The sequence below is a fragment of the Crinia signifera genome, chromosome 7, assembly GCF_055691185.1.
Source record: "Crinia signifera chromosome 7, ASM5569118v1, whole genome shotgun sequence".
Taxonomy (NCBI): Eukaryota; Metazoa; Chordata; class Amphibia; order Anura; family Myobatrachidae; genus Crinia; species Crinia signifera.
In genome coordinates this window covers 28,486,888-28,512,097 of record NC_139223.1, presented here as the reverse complement: position 1 = coordinate 28,512,097, position 25,210 = coordinate 28,486,888, and the positions used below count along the sequence as shown (strand labels likewise).

Below are 25,210 nucleotides of genomic sequence, written 5' to 3'. Positions count from 1 at the left end.
CTGGTCTAAGATATGTGACAGTAGATCTCGAGGACCGGTTTGGCCACCCATGGTATACAGTATAGACAGTAATGTGCATATGTAACCTGTATGCTATGTCAGTCACCGGTGGTCCCTGCAGCAAGTGTACGGGTGGTCAGTTGACCGCCCGCACAAGTAACACGATGCACTGATATATCTGTGTATATTGTGTGTGTGTGTCCAGAATTTGTCTGGCACTCCCTACTCTCTATAACTCTCTGCCCGGCTACCTTCCCTGATGGACTCTCCACCAATACAGCATAGAAAAGAACCAGGCGTCACTCCGGGTGAAAAAAAACGTGTAACTTTACTTGTGTGAACAGTCTACACCGTTTCTGTATATCGCCTGTTCGATTGATCGTTATATTGCTCAGTGTTTACCCAGCTTTGGTTTGCAGGACAAATGGACATGCCCCAGTATACAAATGTCCTGCACATACTGAGAGTTAATTTATTCTTCCTCATGTACAGTATGACCTATTGGATAGTAATTGTGCCTTATCTTCCCTATAGCAGTCCCAAAAGGGCAGCACTGGATCCGGGCTACTCAGCAGCACCCCGTCACTAATTGTGGTGTCCCCATCATACAAACCCAATGGTGGGAAGCTCCCTGGGACTTTGGACCTCCTGTCCTCCATGCACTCCGTTCCTCTGCACTTGTCATCCTTCACCAACGTTCCCACCCCAAAACCGGCCACTTCAAAAGACGCTGTTGTCACCGGACCAGCCCCAGGCACTTATAACCACGGATTGCAACGGAGTAAGTTCTGCTGCTTGGAACATGTACACATCATAAATAACCCTGGGGTAATAGCGGACACCTCCAATGTGCAGAATTCTTATTCTCGTACAGAAGTATCCCCATACACCATCACTTCAGTTACGCTAAACATCCCTTCTCGCTGCTCCAGGGGTCTGATTTGGAAGTAAAGCCAAAAAAAAAAAAAAGAAGCAAGCGACTTCCCACCAGTGCAACACATGTGCAGGGAACGTTAGATTTGGGTGGGTTGGGTCCGAACTGGAATTTTAATTGCAGTCTAAATATGAAGCAGACAATATTTACCCTGCGCAGAAAAATATACACGTATTTCCTCCCCTTGCACGGAAACATGGTTTGTTCCTGGTGAACATTTGCGTGGTTTTTTTTGGGGGGGAGGGGGGGGGGGGGTTGCTTTACCTCAGAATCAGGCCCCAGGTGTCATGCAAATCAACTTGCGCCGATTGTCTCTTTCACGCGAATATGCTTCTTAATTATACTGCAACAAAAACACTTTACTGATTACTTTGATCGTTATATTTCCGTGTGCATCCGAGTCCGAATCTGTGTAAGCGGAGAAGTTGGAACGTACCACATGACGAACTGAGGCTAGGGCCCCTATTCTGGTTCACTCACAAAGGCAAATTCCTTCAGAAATGGACATAACCATGTGTACTGCAGGTGGGGCAGATGTAACATGTGCAGAGCGAGTTAGATTTGGGTGGGGTTTTACTTCAAAGTGAGATCTATATTGCAGTGTAAAGATAAAGCAGTCAGTATTTTCCCTGCACAGAAACAAAATAACTCACCCAAATCTAACTCTCTGCACATGTTACATCTGCCCCACCTGCAGTGCACGTGGTTTTGTCCGTTTGAGAAGGAATTTGCCTTTGCGAGTGAACCAGAATAAGGGCCTAGGTGTATGAGGACACATCTGTATGGTGTACCGGTCATGTTCCCAAAATAACCCCCCTCTATTGCTCCCTCTCCTTCTTTCTCTCCCCAGATCTCCTTGTGGGTGGTCTGCGAGCAAATACAGGTCATCATTCCAGTCCGATTCCTCACCCTGCCCTGTCCGGACACATGCAGCCAGCACAGACGGGTAACTACATCTACCAGACCTATAATACCACCAAGATTTCATTTCTAATGCACAAAATGTGTTTAGGGTTTTTTTTTTTTTTTGCTTTCTAATGTAAGAGCAACAGTATTTTAACATATGTGAGAGATGTCCGCTAAAAATCCCAGCGTCGCTCACATTTGTTATATAAATTCAAATAATAATTGTTGTGTAAAAATAAGATTAAGGGTCATTATGATGGATAAAAATGTTTGCTTGGCAAATTTCACACCTATTTTGGCAAATTCACTTGCCACTCAAAGGGTTAAAGATAAAAATGAAAACAAAAAACAAAAAATGATTGATGTAGATCTAAATTAAATTTACACCAATAAATCAGGCATGTCCAAACTGTGGCCCTCCAGCTGTTATGAAACTACACATCCCAGCATGCCTTGCCACAGATGTAGGATTCCCTAATAGCAAAACTGTGGCAACACATGATGGGACTTGTAGTTTCACAACAGCTGAAGGGCCATAGTTTGAACATGCCCGATCCACTTGCCGCACAAAAACAGACTCCTTCTTTAATGGGCAAAACCATGCTGCACTGCAGGTGGGGCAGATGTAACATGTGCAGAGAGTTAGATTTGGGTGGGGGTGTGTTCAAACTGAAATCTCAAGGCCCCCATGTCGGACAAGTGGGACCTAATTTCCCCTGAGCTCCCGCAGCAGCTTCCCAGGACTTAATGTGCCATTTTTTACATGGGATAAATCGCACTTCCCGGGACCACGCATCGGGTCCAATGGGGGTGTCAAACACATCCATCGGAATCGGGCAAAATCGGCCCAGAGAAGTGTAAAAAGCCTTAAATTGCAGTGTAAAAATAAAACAGCCAGCACTGATGTCACAGACCCTACTCCAAACACCTGGGCACACCTGTGCTTCCTGTCCGTCAAACTGTGAGGGGATTGCACTTGGAATCCATATGCATTTTCTGTCACTAATTCCTCTCGCACATGCTCGATGTATACGGTACACATGCGCAGTCGTGCTCGATTTGCGAATTCTCGATTTTAGCGGTCCATGTTGAAATTACCTCTTACTGTAGGCTTGGCAGTTAGGAGCTGATTGGCCGCTGCATTATCACCTTCTAATTCATCCCTTCACCAGGCTTAATACCAGGCCCCTCATTCTCCTCCTATAAGCAGTTTGCTTTCTGTCCAGCAGATGGCGCACCGGCCCATGGGAAAGGAAGTGTCCCCCCTCAACGGAAGCTTTAACTGAAGTCGCTGACCAAATCCACGCGATGACACGGTGGCTGGGACACTGGAGACTTCAGGAGGACTTGTTACACAGCCGTTCCCGGCACAAGCACTTATTTTATACAGCGCTGCAGTGACTTTTGCAACTTTTATATTTACATAAAGGACACAACTTTAGTGTTTTGTTTTTTGCATGGTCATTTTGGCGCTTACTATCCCCTCACTTTTTGTTGTGCAATTGCCTTTTGCTTCCACCCATTTTTATTTATTTCTTTACTTTACCACAATTCGACGGGCCAGTGTTTTCAGACCAACCTTTGCTTTGTGTTTGGTGGGAGAATAAGCATCTGTGTGTGTAAAAACCCTCCAGGCCGACCAGTGGATATAAGCTACACTTCAAAAATATGCACTATTACTTTCATCCGGCAGACAAATGAGCCGATCGATGACCAATTACAGCTTGCCGTCTGTAAGGCTCATGCACATGTCACTAACCAATGAGAAATGACTTGATGAAAAAAAAAAGTGCAAAGGATTCTGGGAAGATGGGATTACTGACTCAGGTCTTCCAAATGACAATCGAAGAATGCTGTTTATTTGATTTTGTTGATAGGGGGGAGGGGGGATGTCTTCGCACTAAATGATGTCGGAGGTATGCACTTCTTAATTGGCCCCCGGCACTAACCGGTATGCCGTAGATTGTTTTGACAACTTTTTCACATTTCTTTACTTGCAAATCGCTTAGAAAATGTAGGCCTCTTTTTATAGTAGAATGTATTCTGACCGTGTATTTTACCAAGATCAACAAAGTAACTTTGTATTTTAAATCAAAAGCAAATGAGACCGGGGTCTACAGATTCTTGTTACTGCGTTGGGCCGGAGGTAATAGACGGGGTAATTCACATTGGCTTGATAAACAGCTTACCTTCGCTGCTTACTGAGCGGTTAGAGGACGACGGGCATGCAAATGCACGCCCCCCCCCTATCCCCATGCGATTGGCCACATTTGCATGCGTATTGATGTGTACGCTCACACAACCATTCGCGTGCGAGTGAACGGGGAAAAATCATTCAACGGTCAGCTGTCATAGGGGAGAATGTTCTAACATCCGCACCCCAGCTCCGCCCCCCTTTGCCGCCCATCGCATTCATAATTATCACATATGCACTAACATATGCGATAATTATGGCAATGGACAGCTCTTGCGTTAAGAGCTGTCCTTTGCGGTGAGAGTCAGCAGGTCCCATGGGGACCCGGCACCTCCCTCCCTTACCTGGCACTGCTGCGCTGGGCTCTCCTCCTCCCTGCACCCGGAAGAGGATCATAGTGCAGGGAGGAGGAGGTCACAGGTCTGGGCAGCACAGCTCTGTGCTGCCTGAACACGGGCGGTGGGGGTTCGGTGCGGGGCGGCGGGGGATCTCGTTAGAAGCCCATAGGCTTCTATGGGGCATTCCGGTGGGGTAAATGCGGTAAATACCCTGATAACGGGGTTTTTACCGCATTTTTAGTTTAGAGAATCTCCCCCATAGAATGATAGTTCCACCTGTTCGCAAATAAAAGTTAGTCTAGGGTGACTTTTATTTACAAGCGCCTGGATGTAGATGGGGCGGTTGGTATCCTGTAATGTCAGCCGTCCGCCCCGATCAGACTTCCGCATGCCTGCATTCACATGGAGATGCCCAGTGTTTTTCTGGGTGCACCCACAATTTTTGTAGGAATGCCCAGGAAACGATGGGCATCCCCATGCTCCAGCCCCCTGCCTGCCCCTTCCGCACCGCTGTTTGCACTGCGGGTCTTCATTTGCGCATTTTCACCGTTACGCAACATCGGTCCCCGCACTGAATTTGTCTCTTTACAAGCCAATGTGATTTACCCCCAGAGTCCGAGATCAGTAGCTGGCCCCAACTGCAATATGGGTAATCATTTACAAGGCATGTTTGCCACTTAAAAAAAAAAAAAAAAAAGGGGTCATAGTTCGTCCCGTATCCCACACGCCCGCTGATCTCGGGCGCTGTTACATCCTGTCGTTGGTACGAGATTCTGGAAGAACTTTTTTGCCGGGTTTGGGATAAATCCTGATTTTAATATTGAAACAAAAAAAAGAAAATAGGAATTTTTAATGGCTCCGAGCTACTTACTTGAAGTTTTGCTAGATTTTATTTGGACATTTCTGCTGCTGGCGCGCCGGACGTCTCGCTCCGGGCCGAGTGTTGGTGCTTTTCCTCTGTATAGTAATGACATTGTACATGTGGTGGCACAGTACATTTTTATAGCAATTTGTAGCCGTTTTGAAATTTGTTGCGTAATTGGGTGGCGGGAGAAGGGGCGGTGCCAGGTACATGGTCATAAGTGCCTGCTGCCTTCAGCCTGGATGTGAGGACGCCCAGCTATGATGTCACCTACAACGCAATTCTCTGCTCATTCCCAGCTGTAATCATGGAAACTCTTCTGAATAAATCCACATTTCATTTTTAATAAACAGTATGAGCGTCAGAGGGTGTGTGGGGTGATCTATACTGGACAGGACTGTGTCTCCTTCCCGGGCCCAGGTCTGATGAAGGGACTGCAGCAGCTCTTCCCATCCCAGCACATGCTGCTGTGTCCTGGGCTACAGTGGGAGGGGCTTAAAGTGCTAGGTGCGCTCATTATTCATTCACCGACACGTTTTAAAAGATCACAGGTGGAGCTAATTATTTCACCTGCGATTCTGTGTGGAGACCGGCAAAACAAGCACTGTTGGGGGTACTTAAGGACCGAGTTTGAGAACCGCTGCTTTAGAGTAACACCGGAGCCATTGGGAGTACAGGATTGCATTTGCGTGCTGAGGCAGGCCACCATAACGATCACAACATACTTTTATTATTTATCATTAACCTTTATATGGTGCAACAAGGGTTCCGCAATGCCCAACACACACATAAACGAGAAATCAGTGACTCACAGTACAATACAATGTAGGGAAAGTATAAGGTAGATACACTTTTTTGCATTGGGGACATGACACTGAAATAAGTATCAGGGAGGCAGAAACCAAAGGCAAGGTGCCAGTCTAAGAAAGAGAAGGAAAAGCACAAGAGGGAAGAGGGCCCTGCTTGTGAGAACGTGCATTCTAAAGGGGAGGCGCAGACAGATAGAAGTGACACAGATGGGGTAGACGGGTGACACGGATGGGGTAGACAGACACCATGGAGCAGAGGGTTAGGATGAGAGATGGCTGGGTTTAGTGAAGAAGTGGGTCATGGGAGCTTTATGGAGAGGGGAGAGGTAGAGAATTCCTGGGATAGGTTGCAGCACGGGCAAGTTCTTGGAGGTAGATTGTAAAGGGAGATGAGGTCAGATATGTAAGTGCGTGAGAGCTTTGTAAGTGAGTTGGGAGAAGCTTGCATTGGATTCTGAAGGGAAGGGAAGCCAGTGTAGGGTTTGTAAGAGATGGGAGGTGGATGTAGTGCGTTTGGAGAGGAAGGTGAGCCCGGCTGCAGCATTGAGGATAGATTAGAGTGGAGAGAGGTGTTTGCCAGGGAGGACAGATAAGAGCAGGTTACAGTAGTTCAGTCTGGAGATGACCAGTGAGTGGAGGAGGGTCATGGTAGCATCCTGTGTGATGAGCGGTTTCATCCCAGAAATATTTTTAAACTGCAAACAGCAGGACTGTGAGAGTTGCTAAATGTGAGTAATGGAGGAGAGGGAGGAGTCAAGGATTACTCCAAAACCGCGCACTTGGGGGCCCTGCGTCCATCTATGAATCAGGCCCCATGTCTCTCATGGAGATTGCATTATATGTTAGTCACACGATAACCTCCTGAGCTGATGGAGCCGTGTCACCTGTGACTTTTTCGTGTCATATTACACGCATGCTCAATGTCTCCTCTGTTGCACTACTGTAATATGTTATTTCTCCTCTGCATGTCCAGTGTCTCTTTTATTATATATCCCACAGCTGCAGACTTTCTTGTAGATCACATTTGTTATTACACAATGTAATTACCCAGCTGCCCTGTGCAGTTCCCGTCATGTGACAGCACGCGCTGACACCTCACATGCTTATTCTCCCCGGCGGCAGTCTCGTGGGATCGATTTGTGTACCCCACAGATTATTTCCCATAGCGAGCCTGGGCTATGTGATAGGCTGGTGTGGAAAGGACTGTATGTGTTAGGGTAAAAGATGGAGGCCTGGCACCGAAGGAGGGGTTACTGAAGCTTAGCCTATAGGTGTTAGTGTTATATGGGGCAAACAGTATGTGTTACAGTGTGGTATCTAAGGCAACAGGGCTGCGCACAGCACAGGGTACTATAACCAGTCGTAGCCCACATGGATTTTAATCGAGCAAAAGTGGAAAAGTAACTTACTGGATGTGCAACCCCCTGATAAAACGTATGTCGACTTTATATGTCGACCATTTGGAACATATCAACATTTTAACCTTGTTGACAATAAGGTGTCGTCCTATTGACTGTCTGTGTGTCTATACCTTGGAACCCCCTTCCACACTGAGGTCACATCAGCTACCCCATGGCACATGTTTACTAGTAGCCAAAATGGCAGAAGCAAAAACAGATGCGGAACTTGTGGGTGATGGGCCCAGGGGCAAATATATAAAATTGGGCCCTCTCCTCCACCCCAATCCAACTTCACAATATGCAACATGGCAGTGGGTGATGGGGAGGAGGAAGAGTGTGACAGGAAAAAACAGCGGGCGACAGGAAAGAGGGTGACGGAGAGGCAGAGTGTGTCAGAAAAAAAATGGGTGACAGAAAGAGGGTGGCATGAGGAGGAAGAGTGTGACAGAAAGAGGATGACGGAGAGGCAGAGTGTGACAGGAAAAAACAGCGGGTGGCAGGGAGAGGAAAAGTGTGACAGGGAAAAACTGGGTGACAGAAAGGGGGTGACGGAGAGAGGCAGGGGGAGGCAGAGTGTGACAGGAAGAAACAATTGGTGACAGCGGCAGCAGTGAGCCCCGGTGTGGTGCACCAATGTTAGTTCCACCTGTAAGCAGAAAACTATACTAGCCTAATGGATTCCACCAACACTGTTACACACGCATTGTCCTCCAGGTTAAGAATTCCCTTCAATCAGTGCTCCAAGTTACATTGTAGTATTATTTATATTCTGGGTCACCTCCTCCCACATCTGTGTAGTCCTCCAGCGTTGTGTTACCTTTCCCTCAGATCACCGTTGTCTCGCCTCTGTGTCGTTTGCCTGCTGTGGCTTCCCTGTAGTTACTTTTGAGGTAATTCAGGTTGGTTTGCAAAAGAAAATCCATCGGTACTTGTTTCCTAGCACGGCCACAATCGTGGGGATCATGTACCTTTAAGTTAAGGTACACGATCCCCACGATGGACCCGATTTCCTTTGATATCAGGTCCATTTTGCCGGCAAAGGTTCAAAATCGGGGGCATCGCGTCGGTCGCGACCATTAACATTGCTCCCGACGCGACCGACGCGATGCCCCCGATTTTGCCATAGGCTTCAATGTTAAAATATTTTTTAACATTGAAATCGTGAGCATCGCGTCGGTCTTGTGCCATTATAATGGCACAAGATGAGATGGACTTGATTAAGTCCATCTCACATTGAAAAAAATGTGAAATGGGCCAATATGACCCATTTCACATTATATATGGCCCTGTCGTCACCCCACGATAGACGCCAACCCGAAGCGTGGCGGCGATGCGCGTCCTCCGACCTTTTCATTCCCCTACTATCCACGTCGGCGTGGAGTTGAGAATATATAGTGTGGCGAGCCACCGAGCCCGAAGCATGGCGAGGGGACGCGTATACCTGTGAAGTTATACGCGTCCCCTCGCGGGGCTCGCCACGCTTCGGGCTCGGTGGCTCGCTGCGCTCGCTACACTATATATTCTCAACTCCACGCCGACGTGGATAGTAGGGGAATGAAAAGGTCGGAGGACGCGCACCGCTACCCCTCGCGGGCACGCTGCGCTCGCCACGCTTCGGGTTGGCGTCTATCGTGGGGTGGGATTTACGTTGTTAAATTTGGGGGTCTACGGAATATTTTACATTGAATCCAATGTAAAATCGGGGTGGCCGTGCTAGGAAACAAGTACCAATCCATCTTTAATGGACAGAACCATTTGCACTGCAGGTGGGGCTAGGGTTACCACTAGGGTGACCAACTCATCCCTTTAATCCGGGACACATATTAATTACACAGGTTCTGTGGCTGGCTTTCAATTGGTTTTAAACTGCCACAGAACCTGTGTAATTAATATGTGTCCCAGATTAAAGGGATGAGTTGGTCACCCTAGTTACCACCTCATCCCTTTAATTCCGGACACATATTAATTACACAGGATCTGTGGCAGTTTAAAACCAGGTGAAATTGAGTCTTGAAGTCAGCCAGCCACAGAACCTGTGTAATTAATATGTGTCCGGAATTAAAGGGGTGAGGTGGTAACCCTAGGTGGGGCAGATGTAACATGCGCATAAAGAGTTACATTTGGGTAAATTACACCCTTTTCAGACATGTGGCCCAGCAATTACAAGGCATTTTGAGTGCCGGGTCATTTTGCCGGGTGCAGTCTGACCCTCTTTCACACATAGCAAATTACCGGGTTGAAAACTGTTAACCCGATAATTTGCTGTATTACATAGTTAATTTGTGTAGTGTGAAAGGGTCAACCTGGGCCACAAATCCCGGGTCAACGAAAATAATATCAGTGTATTGGGCCCCAAGATTTCTGTTGTGGGTATTGCTTAGAAGAGTAAAATTCCTGAAAAAAGGGGGTTTTGCCCCTTAAAATGGTTTCATTTATTCGTACAGGTAAGGTAATTGTGTTTTTCATCCCAATTTCTGCAGCAGGAAGAAACCGTATTAGCCACTTGTTTAGGCTGTTTATGCGCTCTGCCTGGTGGTGGCACCACATAAAGCCACTCTATTAAATGACTGTGGGTAACCTGAATTATTCGGCTTGATAACACAAAGACGCCCTAGCACCCCCATAGTAGTAGCTGGCCCTGCAGGGTGGGAGGAGCCAACTAAGCAGTCAGAGTTTGAGTGACATCTTTGCAGACATAGCGTTAGTTTTACGAAAGCTGCTGAAATGAAAAGTACTATTCCAAATAGAAACCAATCAAATTCTAGATTTCTCTAATCAAGAGTCTATTGCACCTTAGAGAATGACAGACTGAATCTGAATTGTGTTTTGGCTTCCTGACTCATTTCTCATTTAAATTCTGTGCACCTACACAATAGATAAAACACTTAGTTAATATACAGGGTGAGTGTGGTTAAAATATTATTTGGGAAAGAACGATTAAGAGACTAGATCAGTGGCTCTCAAACTCGGTCCTCGGGACCCCACACAGTTTACGTTTTCCAGGTCATCCGGCAGGTGCACTCATTACTGACTGACACATTTTAAAAGAGCCACAGGTGCAGCTAATTATTTCACTTGATTCTGTGAGGAGACCTGCAAAACATGCACCGCGTGGGGTCCTGAGAACCGACTTACAGAACCTGTGGACTAAAGCACCTGCAGCTATCCTTGGTAAACATACAGTACCCCTAGTTTACCACAAGATGGCGATGCAGCTACTCATGAATGCTTGACATTTGTGCATGAAAATACAGGGATTAATTATTTGACCCAAATATGGCTGCATTCCAGTCTGGCTATTCTGTTGATGGAACGCTAATGCGACCATGTATCGCGCAGCCCACTGTTTTCTATCCACTGACACAACAGATATCACTCTTACAGGCACTAAAGGCCCCCATACATTGGGCGAGGGTGAACGGAGAGACAGGACAGGGGGAGAGGGAGCTGTCAGTCACAGTGCTGTAAAAAAAAAAAAAGCCCAATCAGCAATTGGCTGAGAGAGCGCTCAGCCAATCACTGGCTTCCCATTCATGTGTATTGTTTTTTTTTTTTCTTGCTGCTCCTCCTGTCCGACTCTCCATTCTTCTCACCGGCGTCCGCCGCCTCTGTGTCCCCTGCCGCCTCACAGCATCCCCTGTATGCCTTGCAGGATCCCTCGCCCGGAGGCTGCACATAAGATTCAAGAAATCTTATGTGCAGCCGGTCCGTTCTTCAGACGCCGATCCTCTGCACACGGAACCACACATCAGATTGGACGGGTGTCTAGACATGCGATTTGGCCCGATTTCACTGACCGATCCATCTGAATCGGGTGAAATGACCTGGGGGCATGCAATATGTGTTCTAACCAGGTGAGGAGCCAGAGGTGGGTCAGAACACAGTTCAAAATTCAAATCGGGGAGCCACACCAACTGCCATTCCAAAGTGACTCACTCGCAGTGGGTGTTTCCCCTGTTTTAATTTTGGACTGTGCTGGACTTCCCTGGTAATGTATGATTGCCATCACCTGTGGGGAGCTAGGTAATTGATAAGAAAGATGTTTCACCACAGGTGATGGCAATCATACATTACCAGGGAAGTCCAGGAACAGAGCATTTTCTCCCTCGTGGAGAGGGTCAGGCAGGCAAGTATGCCTTGCAAGCATATGTGGCAGGGGCATCTTTACACATTAAGGTAATGTGGAAGACTCAGTCCAGGCTTTAGAGCACAGGAGCAAGGAACACAGATGTGATCAGGGCTGGGCTGATTAGCAGCACCTGTGCTCTCCTGATATAAGTGTTTCCAGGGCAGAGGGTCATTGCTCTTGATGGTGGACTAGTTGCCCAGGTTGGGATATGCTGTGACACCTGTATGCTGCAATGCCATAACCTTGCCTGCCTATGCTGATTACCTGGTATGCTGTTTTACCTGCTGCAAAATAAAGACCAAGACTTCATCTTTATCCAGTGTATGTGATTCCATGTCACCAAATAATAAAGCTTTCAATATTCAAAACCACCGCATTTTTATTTAGCTTTACCATAAATAAAATACATTTTACATATGTCCCCAACCCCGCTCAGAACTAAATGATAAAGCTACAGAAACCTTGGGCATGTGCCCGGGAAGGGTCGGGTTAGGATGGCACCACAGTAGACATGTAACAATACAGAACACGATAATGTGCTTATCTAAACCATATACCAAATTTATATATCTATATATAGAATATCTTTCTATTTATGGCCTAAAGGAAGGTTATGCACAACCAAAAACCCTTTGAGGTTTTGTTTATATTTTACAAACTCATCTATTCAGTGCACGTTCCTTATAAAATGCATTCTTCAGCTTTGGTTTGAATATAACATACGTCTAATAAAGAATAAAGTACAAAATACATTGTCATATTACAAGACATGAGATCTTCCATGAAGTAGCATAGATGTGAAGCGGGAATGTTTCACAATTTTTTAAAGTCTCCATCGGTTTTGCAGAATGACCATTAAAGAGCAAATCATCTCAATGGCATCTTCTATATCTTGACTTGCTGTCGGTGATTACATGTTACCACCTGAAAACTGAGCTTTAGACTCTATGTCCTCATCGAAGACACCACCATATTCTCCTCCTTGGGGAACATTTCCAACACAGCACTGTCATGGCAAAAGATCTCCTGCATTGGATCATCAAATAGTAACAAAAGCAGACTTTCTGATATTGATGAACAGGTCAAAAGGGCAGGTCTATCTGTTTAATGTCTATATAATTTCCGCAATCTGTGCGAAACGCGTGTAACCCCTTTACTTCTTCCCTGAAGCTAAGGCTGCAAATTCTTGGATGGACATTTCTTTGTTTTGGTAACTTTCATACTGACGTTTGGTGATGCGCCCGTTCCTCAGAGCTTCTTCAATGTCAAATTTCTTGCCTGACTTCTTGTCATATATTATCGATGATTCACCATTTGGCCCCTTGATAGTGGTTTCTTCCCAGTCGCACTCTTGGCTCTGCAGGTTGACAAACATTTTCCAATCAATCAGACCCATGTTACGGGCTTCTTCTGGAGACATCTCCCTACCAGTGTCAGGATCGATGACAACAATGGAACGACGGAGATGGTTCTCTCTCTGTTCCCTCTTGATCTGCATGGTCTCAAGGCGTTTCTGAAGCTGTTCAATTTCTGCGTCTTTATCATGAGATATTCTTTTCAGCTCATTTAGCTCCTGCTCCAGGGAGGATAAGCGGGAATCTAGATTGACATTACTGTCAACCTGAGTTAAGCTTCTCAGACCATGAGCTTCCTTTACAGTAATTTCAATCTCGGACTGCAGGTGACGAGTCTCCAGCTGTAGATTTTGCTTTTCCATCTGTATTTTATGGACCTCTTCCCTCAGGTATTCCAGCTCCTTGTTTGATTTAGAGTTGCTGAACTCTAACTCAGAAAGTTGTGATTGGAGGCGGTCAGCTTCTGCCTGTAGCTCTCTTCTGCGTTTGCCCTCTTCCTCCAAATTGGACTTTAGTCTTTGTATCTCTTGTTCTGTCTCAGGATCTTTCTCCACCTCAATTTTCTCAGTGAACACTACTTTTTCCTTCATCTCCATCTTCTCAAGCGTGACCAGCTTTTTCCTTAGTGCCTCCAGTTCAGTCTCAAGAAGTTGTCTCTTGTGTTTTTCCTCTTCCACTTGAAGTTTCAGGAGGTTGTGTTCCTTCTCTTGTTGAGGGTCCTGTTGTAAGACTACTTTTTGCTTCAATGTTACTTTCTCCTTAGTCTCAACCTCTCTTTGCTCCAACTCATTTAGCCGAAGTCTAAGCTTTTGGATTTCTAGCTCTGCCTCACGTCTAGCTTGTCTTTCCTTTTCCAGTCCTTCTAGTTGACGTTCGAGCTCAGACTTCCTCCACTGCAACTTGCGTAGTTCCTCTTGCAAAGAATCCTTTTGTTTCAACTCTGTTTCAATACTCTTTGAGTAATTGTTGACTTCGGCCTTCAATAAAGGATCCTCTTCATATTTCACAACATCTTGATGCACCACCTTCTCCTTTACCTGCGACAACTCTCTTTCTTTCTGTCTTATCTTTTCTTCTTGCGACATTCTTTCCCGTTCCAGATCCAAGCGCTTCTTCTGTTCTTCTGCCAGATTGGCTCTCAAGGTTTCCAACTCCTTCTTGGTGGTGGGGTCTTCACGATATTGGAGGACCTCTTGAACTACCTCCTTAACTTGCACTTGGGGTTTGGTATCAATCCAACTTTGTATCTCCTGCTTAAGCTGAGTGATCTCCAGTTCTGAGCGTTCTACCACTCTGGTTTTGTCCAGGATTTCCCCACGAAGTTTCTCCAGTTCTGCCAAGACTTCTGGATCTGTTTTATGCTTAATCACTTCTTTTGTTATCTCCTTCACCTCTACTTGCGGGCCACGAGCTTTAATGGCTGCCAGTTCACTTTGGAAAACCTTCATTTGCTCCTCGCTAGCACGATTCTTTCTCTCCTGTTCAATCAGTTCAAGGCGTAGATTGGCCAACTCGCTTTCAGCTTTTGGATCTGGACGAATTATCTCACGCACTTTCTCTTGGACCACAACCTTGGCATTCTCCTCCTCCAGAATGCTAATCTTGCGAATAAGCTCGTTTTTCTCACGTTGGGTTATACGTATCTTTGAGGTCTCATCTTCGTACTGCCTACGAAGGTCAGCTAACTGTCTCTCTGCAGCGACGTCCTTTTCTACCTTCAACACTTCCTTTACCGTGATCTTGCCCTCAGCCATAGCTCTCTCTTTCTCCAAGCGTTTTAGTTTCTCTTGGAGCAGTTTTAGCTCCTCCTCCTCTTTCTGCCGCTGATCACTTTCTCTCTGCATAGTCTCCTGAAGCATTTTGTACTCTGAAGCCAGCTGAGGATCATTTTGAAGCTTAACTACTTCCTTCTCAGTGATCTTTTCTTGAGGTTTGTTCTTTTCTTCTGTCAAGATAAGGATGCGCTCCTTCAGTCTGGCAATCTCATTTTGCTTGGTCCCCTTCTGCCTATTTAACTCCTCCAACTCTTCTTTGAGCCTCAAGAACTCTTCCTGCTGCTCTTTGTCCTTCTCGATCCTTAACACCTCTTTGACTATATACTGCTGCCCACCTTCCTTCTGCTCGAAATCTAAAGTCCGGACCTTTAGCCGCAGGGAATCCAGCTCATCCTGCAAAGATTTGTTTTTGCGTTGTTCTTCTGAAACTCTCTCGAGGACCTTGTGGTACTCCTCTTCCAGTTGTGGGTCCGGAACTTTTTTTAAGACTTCCTTTTTTACTATGGTCTCTTGCGGTTTCTGGTTCTGAAGAAAGATGATCTCTTGTTGGGTGCTTTGGATCTCTGATTGCAGTTGCTGCCTACGCTGCACCTCGTCATCCAACATATTTTTGATTTTCCAGGTCTCCTCGGTAGGTCTCTCCACTCGGGTCGTCTGGACTGTCTCGTGTTGTATTTCCATTTCTGGTTGCTGTGGAAGCAAAACAAAATTAGATGCTGTGAGATTTCATTTTTGGAGACACAAAAGTAACCATTAAGCTATGCAATTTTGGGTAAATTGACTTAAGACTTCTAAAAATGAAAAGAGGTGATGTTGTCTAGATCAACCAATCAGATTATGAGGATGATTCAGGTTGGCTGGGTAAGCAGCATAAGTTCACTGCTTACCGAGCGGGTAAATTCTGCCTGCCGGGCGAACGCCTGCCCCCCCCTGCGCCGAGTGAATGGCTGAATTTACATTCGAATGGATGTGTTTATTTAGCGGCGTAAGGGCGAAAAAAAATCTGATCTGACTTTTATCTGGGACGAACAGTGGGGGGGCGCTGATCTCATCTGTAGCCAGCCACCCGTCCCGTGCAGGCTTTGACCCGCCTGCGTTTGCATGGGGACGCCCAGAGTTTTTCGGGGCTCACCCACCGTTTTTGTGTCACGCCCAGGAAACACTGGGCATCCCCATGCGCCAGTCCCCTATCCGCCCACTGCCCACCCCCGTTGTGCGAATGCACTGCAGCCCTGCACATGGGTATATTCGGCTATACTTAATGGCGCAGACATCGGTCAAGCTGCGGGCCGATTGATGCTGAATCAGGCCCTCTGTTGTTTTTTTAGGACGCAATAGAGAAACGATAGACAGAACCTGATTGGTTGCTGTGGGCAACATCACTTTTTTTTTCATTATTAGAGACTTTAGTAAATGTGCCTCTTAATGCCAAGTCACCTGCCTCATTGAAGGCGATACACATGAATACGATATAGGAAACAGGTGGTTTTGGCAGGCGCTAAGCACTCAATGGTTGAACATCGCCACAGCGATATACCACCCCTACAGATGGAGCAGATTCTATCACCATCCGCCGCCATTCACCAGCCACCAGACGGAGCCCGCCGCTGCCCTCCACCACCTCCCTGCCGCTCCCCTGCCCACATCCCTCCCTGAAGTGGAGACGAGCAGGGTTTCTGCCACCGAGTGAAGGGGAGGCGCGTGCGTGTAAGATGCTAGCGCATCCCCATCAGATGCAGCTCCTCTTAGCCAGCAAATCAGGGAATCTGGCGAGGCGCTACATCTGTACATCATGCATTTCACCACACAGCTCCACAGGGGTGCGCAGGGTAAATGCTCAAAGTTGCCTACTGTATGTTACGGAATTTCCTTGGAATGGGGAATATTTAATAAATGGACCCTTATGAATCAGTTATAACACTGATGAGCAAGGTTTCAGTGATGTCTCCGGTTCATTCAAAATCTATAGTCCACTGCATCATTCATAGAGAATATGTTGCAGTACATTGGGTACTTGTTTCCTATCTGGGCGCCCAGGTTTTCAACGTACGGCACCGTAATGAAATCGGATCGCATCGCATTGGATTCGGTACTCGATGATGTACGATGGCATACGATGCTATCCGATCCGATTTCATTTGAAATCGGATCGTATCGCATGCGGTGACGCGATCAACCCCGATTTTTACATTGGAATCAATGTTAAATGGTCCCTGAGACCCGATTTTACATTGATTTCAATGTAATAACCCCGCAAACCCACGATTTGTATAGGAAACCCCCCCCTGATGTTTTAAAATGCGCCTCCATTGTTAACGCCACCCCAGTATTGACGTCAACCCGAAGCGTGGCGAGCGCAGCGGTACGCGTCCTCCGACTTTTTCATACCCCCACTATCCACGTCGGCGTGGAGTTGAGAATAGAATAGTGTGGCGAGCCACCGAGCCCGAAGCGTGGCGAGCGGACGCGGATACCTGTGAAGCCCGCGAGGGGACACGGATACCTGTGAAGTATCCGCGTCCCCTCGCGGGGCTCGCTGCTCTCGCCACGCTTCGGGCTCGGTGGCTCGCTGCGCTCGCCACACTATTCTATTCTCAACTCCACGCCGGCGTGGATAGTGGGGGTATGAAAAAGTCGGAGGACGCGTACCGCCGCCGCTCGCCACGCTTCGGGTTGACGTCAATACTGGGGTGGCGTTAACAATGGAGGCGCATTTTAAACCATCAGGGGGGGTTTTCCTATATATCCTATGGCCCAACCATAAAAGCGGGAACGAAATCGGATCGCATCGCATCGTTCAATATCGTGTATGTGCATTTGTGGTATCCGATGCGATGCGATCCGATTTTTATACGGAGAATAGCATGGTGCGCAATTAACGTAGCGGGCGCCCAGATAGGAAACAAGTACCGTACATTGAATATAAGTTGCGTATTGATGCTGCCCCCTACTGAAGGGAAATAATACTACACCCAAAAAAATACTAATTGTAGATTCTGCAAAAAAAATTGCGCTGAGCAGATAAAGGAAGTATAAACTCAAAGCTAATCCATAAATTCTATTTGACTCTAATAAAATTTCAATCAGCATGTACGTCTCCAAACACAGAATCTAAGAGATAAATCAGGAACTGTTGTATAATAACATCCAATCACTGTATATATCTGCTGAAACTGGTGACAACAGGAGAAACGCGTTAGCTATGTAGCGGCAGGAGAAACGCGTCAGTAGGTAGCAGTTTATTTACGTACGTCCAGGATTTTATCATTACAGATTCTTCTAGAAGATTCAAGATAAATACGGATCATACGGATTGGAAAAGGGTCTTCGCTATATTAGTAAAGCACACCTTACTTATGGAATACATCTGTATTTTTATATTGTGCTGTTACTTATTTAATTCTGTGCAACGTGCACAATAAAAGTAACTAGAAAGAATTTCCTACAGTGCAAAGACCCTCTCTATAAACTGCCATGGGATGAAGTTTGTATTACCTGACGTAGAAGACTCTGTGCAAATTCCAGGGTCTGCAGCCTCTGTTTGTTGACAGCGCTGGCCTCAGTAAATCTAGCGGACAAATCTGCCTCCTGTGGATAAAAGCGAAATGCGTCACAGAGATCTACCCAACTCGATAACCATTTGTCATAATCTCTGATCACCTTTAGCCTTCATATATTGCACCAAATCCTCTTATTAGAAAAGACTAAGCATGACCACAAGAAATGAATCTACAATATCATTATCTTTTCTATTAAAATTAATTGCATTGACGTTTGTTGTCAAGAGAATGCATTTCGTCAATGATGGATACAGGTCCATACACAGGTGCATTACAATGTGTGGTGTAATGTGTAATGGGCATTATGGTGTGTTGCATAATGTGTAAGTGGCATTAAGGTGTGGCATAATGTGTAATGGGCATTATGGTGTGTTGCATAATGTGTAAGTGGCATTACAGTGTAACATAATGTGAAATGGGCATTAGGGTGTGTGGCATATTGTGTTATGGGCATATTGTGGGTAACATAATGTTTAAGGGGAATTACGGTGTGTGGCATAATGTGTAAGGGGCACTATGGTGTGTGGCATAATGTGTAAGGGGCATTGCTGTAAGAATGAAAAATTACAAATAATGTAAGTGGCATGAATCAGGATTTTTCCTGTAGTGACCAATGTCTGGGTGTGCTGGTTGCAGAACTGAGGTTAAAGGTATTTTCCTGCGAGGCCATGCTCCTTTTTTTGGAATGTGCGCTCCTACGGCAGTCATACTTTATTTTTAAAATATATATATATATGGGATTGAGGGCGCATTTTTAACTGTTCATTCTTTTGCCAAATTGCCTAGAAGCAGCCCTCTTTGTTTTACCAAAATGCCATATGGGGGGCATGAGAAACTTTTTTGGCAGGGGAGGACCAAAATCTATAATTACGTCTGCGCCCTTTTCTATGTATGTTCGGGGTGCGCACTCCCACCACCTTAATGTGAGCCTGCTAGGTTGTATAAAACTGATTATTCAAGATAGCGGCATTAACAACACCTCTAAGCCACTCCATGCTCCCTTGTTTTTACCCTTTTGGTGGTTTATGTCTTTAGAACCATGTTTGTAATCAATCTTTTGCGAATAGACCTAAGGAGTCGTTATTGGTTAGGTATCAAAATCTGGTTCTCTACTCACCTCATCCTTCACCTTGCTGGCGGGAGAAAGCGTTTTAGCTCGCTTAGAATATGAATTCCTCCTGTTCTCCGTATCCAGAATGGACCTGAGTTTCTCCGCATCCATCTCATAATCCTGCCACAAAGCAAGAATAAGTGATGAGACCTATCCATGCTGCTGTACGACGAAGGTCAACTTTTTGGCACCAGGCTAATGGAGCAACTGACTAACGTTACATCTTGAGGAGTATTGGGCCCTACTGACAGGATAACTGCTGACTGTAGTGTTTAGAGCAATTGGTTTAGTAGAGTAAGTAAAGTAAAATGACAAAGGTCCCTTTGTTTCATGTACACTACTACATCACCATTGACCTTGAGCCACAAAAGCTGCAAAAGGACAACAGATGTCTTATTGTCTTCGACTGCTGGCATTGGTTCCCTTGATTATGTAGACCACTTACAAGTTCCACGAGAATGGTGACCTACCTTCACTGCCTGCTGGTACTGCTGAGCACTGCTGGACACACGTTCCAAGTCCTGCTCTCGGTTCGAGATGTCACCCAACAGAAGCTGCGGATAGAAGATATTGGTGACTTTTTTGCTACTAGGTAGACTTCCGCCTCTTTAAGTTCTAGGCCCCGGTCTGCTCATAAACCAGTACTGGTGACCAGTTTGCTTCCCACGACTTTAAGCAAAGCGCAACCACATTAGACATTTGTACAAGAGGCAAGGTTTACCCGTTGGCTATTAAGCTTGCTCTCCACTTGCTTGACGGTGTCCGTGTCCTTCGGCTCGTAGTTGGGAATTTTATTTAGCCACTGATCCAGCTGGTCGTAGCTGTTTCGGTAGTTTGAATAGGCAGTCTTGCTTTTCTGCAGGCCCTGTGACCTAGATGCGAATGTGTGTAAGTCAACTTGTATGTCAAGTGCAGAATTAGGAATCTGGTGTCTACTATTGTTCTGATGCTCACCTGCTCTGAATCTGCTGGTCTAACTGCGAGTAGCGCTGGTTGAGCTTCGACACCTCGGCCTCTTGACGCTCAATATCGGGACAGTGCTCCTGGAAGCGGTTGGCAAGGTTATTGCAGCTCAGTTTAGAGTTGTGCAGGTTCTGCTCAGCTTCGGCAAGAACACCTCTTCCCATCTGTAGCTCCGAGCTCATCGCCTACAACGATGAAGAGCTGGGTCAAAAAGAGAACTCTAGATCTAGTTAGTAGGCAATGGCCTGGGACACACTCGGAAGTTATAATTAGCTGCAAAATGAAGAAGCTATTGTGGCCTCCAGACAAATAAAAAAAACTTTTAAGGGTATTTAGAACCAGCTAATAAAATAAAAACACACATACAAGTTTGTTAGCATTAAAGGTTTGAGATAATGACCTGCAGTGTCCTACAACTTATAATAGCATATGTCACTATTAATGGGAAAGTGAAGAGAAAGAAGGAGGGTAGAGTTCCCCAAAGTGACTGAAAATTTCTATAGATATCTCAGTTAGTGATTAGGGGGTTTTAGTAAGGGCGTAACTACCATAGGTGCAAGGGATGCAGCTGCTATGCGGCCCAGAGCTGAAGGGGGCCCATCTTTACTGTCTAAGTAATATGTTTTACATACATTTATCACCATCAGTTGCTAAATAGGGGGCTCTAACAAACTTTTTCTATGGGGCCCACTAATATCTAGGTACGCCTCTGGGTTTTAGTCCACTCCCATTAGTCACCAACCGATAACTCCTGCAGTTTCTTATCCACATCTCGTGGGTCTTCTGGCACAGTTTCATCCTGGCTCAGCTTGGTCTCATAGGTGGAAAGGAGATCTCTGCTCTTCTGCAAGCTGTTCTCCAAGCGATTGGAGGATTCAACCCTGAAAAATACGTAAAGGTCTTTCTCTTCTTTTGATGGTCATGATTGCGCTTTTGGGTGGTATGTGATAATAAAAATAGTCTCTATCATACTTACTTATCCTGGGCATAGGCAAGGAGGTCGTTGACCCTCTCATACTTCTTGTTAGTCTCGGTGGTTTTGCTACGTAGGATGGGTGCACTGGAGACCTCCGGGGCTTTGGACAGATAGACGGCACACTCTTGCAGTTGTTGAGACTTTTCAGGCTCTATGCGCCGCACGTTGTTGGAGATATTCTAGATGGAGGAAGAAATTGCGAAATATCAATCTACCGAGCTTGACAGTGGATTATTGACGATGAGCAACGGTAACCCCCTTTATAAACTACAATGGTCGCTGAGCACATTTAATCCTTCTTTCACACCCAATTGCGTTCCCAAGAATCCTTTGGCCCACTCCAGTTTTCCAATGTTCACCTTGAGCTCTTTAACCCTTTCTGAGCTATCCTGCACAGCGCGGTTATGCTCCAGAGGTGGACGCAGGTTGGAGCTGATGGCCTTCTCCTGCCTGTCTAGGTCGGTAATGACTTTGTCCAATCCAGCGAGAAGTTGGCGTCCCTGGTTATCCTGAGCATTGATGGTATCTGCGGAAAAATAGTCGATAATAGTCAAAAATAGTCAATACAAGCTGATTAATTCAAACCTGCCAAATATGGATTTGTAAAAGCCAAATAAATAAATGATCTGAAGGGTGTTTAAGTATTAAGCGCTAACGCTGAAGCAGGTTCCTGCTTGAACACTGGTGGATCAGTGTGACTTATTGTATGATTAGCGCATGTTTATTCATTAATATCTAAGAGCTGCATTACAGATAAGGAAACAGCCTTAAAAATCGGGAACTGCATTACAGGAGCCAATCTCCATCATCGCTACTGATATTTCCAGTAGAGTATTCCAGTGACACATTCCCTTTACGTTACAACATGTCTAACAACATAATACGGGCGATAACCTTTTATTTTTACTGACTGTATCAGATTAGTTACAGCCGACACTACCCGTCATCACAAATACCCTGCACTACAGCTAGCCAATAAAACTCTACAAGCAGTTTTAAGTTTCAATCATTTGGAGCAACTGAAACAGTCTGACAGTCGCCATCGAATGACTTTCCCAGTGTGTGCAATCTGTGTGTAGCAAAGGACCTACTCGGCAGCTGCGATAGAAACTGACGTCACGCGGCTTTCTTGAAAACGCCTGGGTACGCCTGAATTTTCCCTGACGCTCCAAGAAAACATCCGGTTTATAAAACGCCGGCTTCCTGCCAATCACCTAGCATACAGCCAGCAATAAAAAAAGTAGCTGGAGTTTATCGCAGGATGGGCCTCATTCATGCGTACTACGAGCCGTACCAATGCATCCGGCCTTCAAACTTGGATTTCAGGCTGGCCGCTCAGATCTAATCTGTGGTATAAGACTGAAGGCTAGACCATTTGAAAGCCAAGGCGGCACTTGCAGATGACTTGTTGGGTTACTAGTGTATTCCGTGAGGAGGAGCTACAGCACAGTTCAAAATTCATATCGGGGAGAAAAACCAACTGCCAGTGAGTCGTTTGGAATGGCAGTTGGTGGCCGAATGTGTGGCTCCCCTATTTGAACTTTGAACTGTGATGCAGGGTTGGGGAGTTAATAATTATGATATTGGGAGATTAGTGGCTGAATGGGTCAGGGAGGAGATTGAGGTGACTGGGCGGAGTTGATACTGATTGGAGGTGTGGCTTATTTTGCACATTTAATTGTAGGCTATTACACAATCAATGTAGGGGTTTTATTTCATAATAATTGAGGAATGTTTCCCGATACCTGATACTTTAAATCCTATATTCTAGATTGTGTCCTTTAATATAAAATAAAGAGTCTCGCACACAGCTCATTACCCATAGAGAAAGGTGCCTGGCCGTGCGTGCTGCTATGTAACACTTTGGCAGAGCGTGCCTGGCATACAGTGAGGATTGTATTACACAGAAGCTGCCAACCCTGTAACAGCTCACGCCATCTGTTTCAGGGCAGAATACATATTATAAGCTTATTTGGCAATTGGGTTGCCACGTTCGGCCAAGGCCAATATCACTGTAATGCAGTAGGGATCACTATCGGTGCAGTCTCCATCGATGGTTGCCATTGATTGCAAAACTGCAACCAGCCATCGATAGTAATAAACTATGTGATGGATTAGATAGATTGATAGTTTTACCTATCGATGGTCATTCATTTTTCTTTCAGGATGTGGGGGTGGGGCTTCAAGCTGGGGGCGGATCTATGTGCTATGTTCCGCATTGGGGGCGGGAACCCATCATTTTTTCTGAGTTTTACAGAAAATGTAGGCGTTACCCAGGTGTTGATGATGTCAGCGGCCTCCTTCTCCCCACGACCATCGCAGTGCTGAGTACTGTATGTCCTGGCTTACTTGGCGTCTCGAACAGGAAGAAAACCATTCGATGTTGAGTGATTTTGAATGGATTTCCCCTCGTGCATGGCTGCAATCGCATTCGCAGCTGCGCAGATGGGCTGCTGTGAGCAAGAAGTTCAAAGAAAAGGGTATATAAAGACACCCTTGCTGTGTAACTCCACCCGTAAGCTGTGGCTGCTGCATTCTGACCCATGTCTTATCATAACGACAAATCCATCAGACAGCAGCAACCGGTAAGGTCCCCCGGACGCCCTGGTCCGTGTCTCTCTCCAGCAATGATCAAAGCTTCGAAACATTCTACAGCAGCTGCTCATGATCCACATACATCGCCTTCCCAGCTGAGGTTTGGGCCTACTTGAGAACTGGCCAAAGTGGCCAGAATTCTCAAGGCATGATCTGAATGAGCTGAAAGCTGGAGCAGCTGTAATTTATCAGGATGTGTTTGAAACAAGAGTCTGATTATCCTGATTAATTGAGGAGAGCAGTTACTGGCGGTAAAACCACTGAGAATTACCTACAACATTAGGTCAGACCGTCACTTTAGAGCTGGACCTACCATTAGACTTTTTGTTCTGGTCATCCAGTTGCTTGACTAAAGAAGTCTTACAGCCCGCCGCTTTCTGCTTGGTGGCTCGGTACTGGTTGGAGATACTGGTGGTAGGAAGAGCGTAGAGTTACTTAGTGGACCAGCGACATGGCGGGTCACAATCCACAGAACTTGTCCTGGTGCACTAGGTACATCATCACCCACTCACCTCTCCGCAAGACCCAGAGCCTCAGGATCCGTTGGCGGGATGGTGAAGCAAACCCCGGGAGCCACCAGCTTCTTCCCGCTGCTATCGGTAACCTCCCATTTCTCCCCCCGGTTGGTCTTCAGAGTGTACAGTGCCCCTCGGGTGATCTGATCCTGCAAAACACACATATTATATACACAGATTATTGCATCATAAATATGGCTATCGCTCCTATGTTAAATAGGACTATTATGGACTGTATAGGATTGCTCTCTTACCTCATCTGTATAGAAGTCACACAAAGCCTCCACTGGGATGGGTTTGAGAGGGGTTTCCCGGCGGTACTTCAGCGGCAATACCTGGTTACTGCGCTTCTGCAGGGAACGCACAACCTCGTCGTATTTATCCAGAGCCTTGTCTTGGTCCTAGGACAGCGAGGAGCGAGGTTAATTACATAAGGTCTACTGTGGACTACTGTGGACATCTAGGGCGCCGCCCTCTCGTGCAGCATGGATACCCCCAAACAGTGGAATGATCACTCCCCCTTTAGGAAGGGGCATGGCCATAGTCTAATTCAAAAGGTTGCCCCGTTCTCTGACTACTTAACTGACCACAGATGCCAATCTTACCACAGAAAAAGTCAAATAATAATGGGCAGTGCTACTGGTCAATGTTGGCAAGACCAGGTCTATGTTAGTGATGGGGTTGATGTATCAAGCAGTGAAAAGGGCAGAGAAGCGGGACCATTGGAGAAGTTGTCCAATCAGAATCTACCTATCATTTAATTGGTCGTACTTGATAAATGCTTCCTC

The 25,210-nt window shown here is 46.0% G+C and overlaps 2 protein-coding genes across 4 annotated transcripts in view; one reads left to right on the top strand and one right to left on the bottom strand.

Moving 5' to 3' along the window:
- UBN1 (ubinuclein 1) overlaps nt 1–5,587 on the top strand; it is a 32,264-nt gene extending 26,677 nt beyond the window's left edge. For 2 of the 3 annotated variants that reach the window (XM_083152705.1, XM_083152706.1), the window contains exons 16-18: nt 535–781; nt 1,785–1,880; nt 3,070–5,587. In XM_083152705.1, the coding sequence (XP_083008831.1) occupies nt 535–781; nt 1,785–1,880; nt 3,070–3,122 (396 nt within the window). In that variant the 3' untranslated portion in view covers nt 3,123–5,587. The remainder of the gene's footprint in view (nt 1–534; nt 782–1,784; nt 1,881–3,069) is intronic. The other variant, XM_083152707.1, reaches the window with a different exon arrangement.
- A 6,346-nt stretch (nt 5,588–11,933) lies between these two features.
- The window catches only part of PPL (periplakin), an 82,862-nt gene continuing 69,585 nt past the window's right edge, over nt 11,934–25,210 (bottom strand). The window contains exons 11-22 of the mRNA XM_083152704.1: nt 24,677–24,823; nt 24,420–24,571; nt 24,221–24,315; nt 21,672–21,838; nt 21,313–21,491; nt 21,079–21,217; nt 20,328–20,521; nt 20,095–20,245; nt 19,844–19,927; nt 19,380–19,493; nt 18,198–18,290; nt 11,934–15,392 (exon numbers count right to left, since the gene is read on the bottom strand). Of these exons, the coding sequence (XP_083008830.1) occupies nt 12,726–15,392; nt 18,198–18,290; nt 19,380–19,493; nt 19,844–19,927; nt 20,095–20,245; nt 20,328–20,521; nt 21,079–21,217; nt 21,313–21,491; nt 21,672–21,838; nt 24,221–24,315; nt 24,420–24,571; nt 24,677–24,823 (4,182 nt within the window). The 3' untranslated portion in view covers nt 11,934–12,725. The remainder of the gene's footprint in view (nt 15,393–18,197; nt 18,291–19,379; nt 19,494–19,843; nt 19,928–20,094; nt 20,246–20,327; nt 20,522–21,078; nt 21,218–21,312; nt 21,492–21,671; nt 21,839–24,220; nt 24,316–24,419; nt 24,572–24,676; nt 24,824–25,210) is intronic.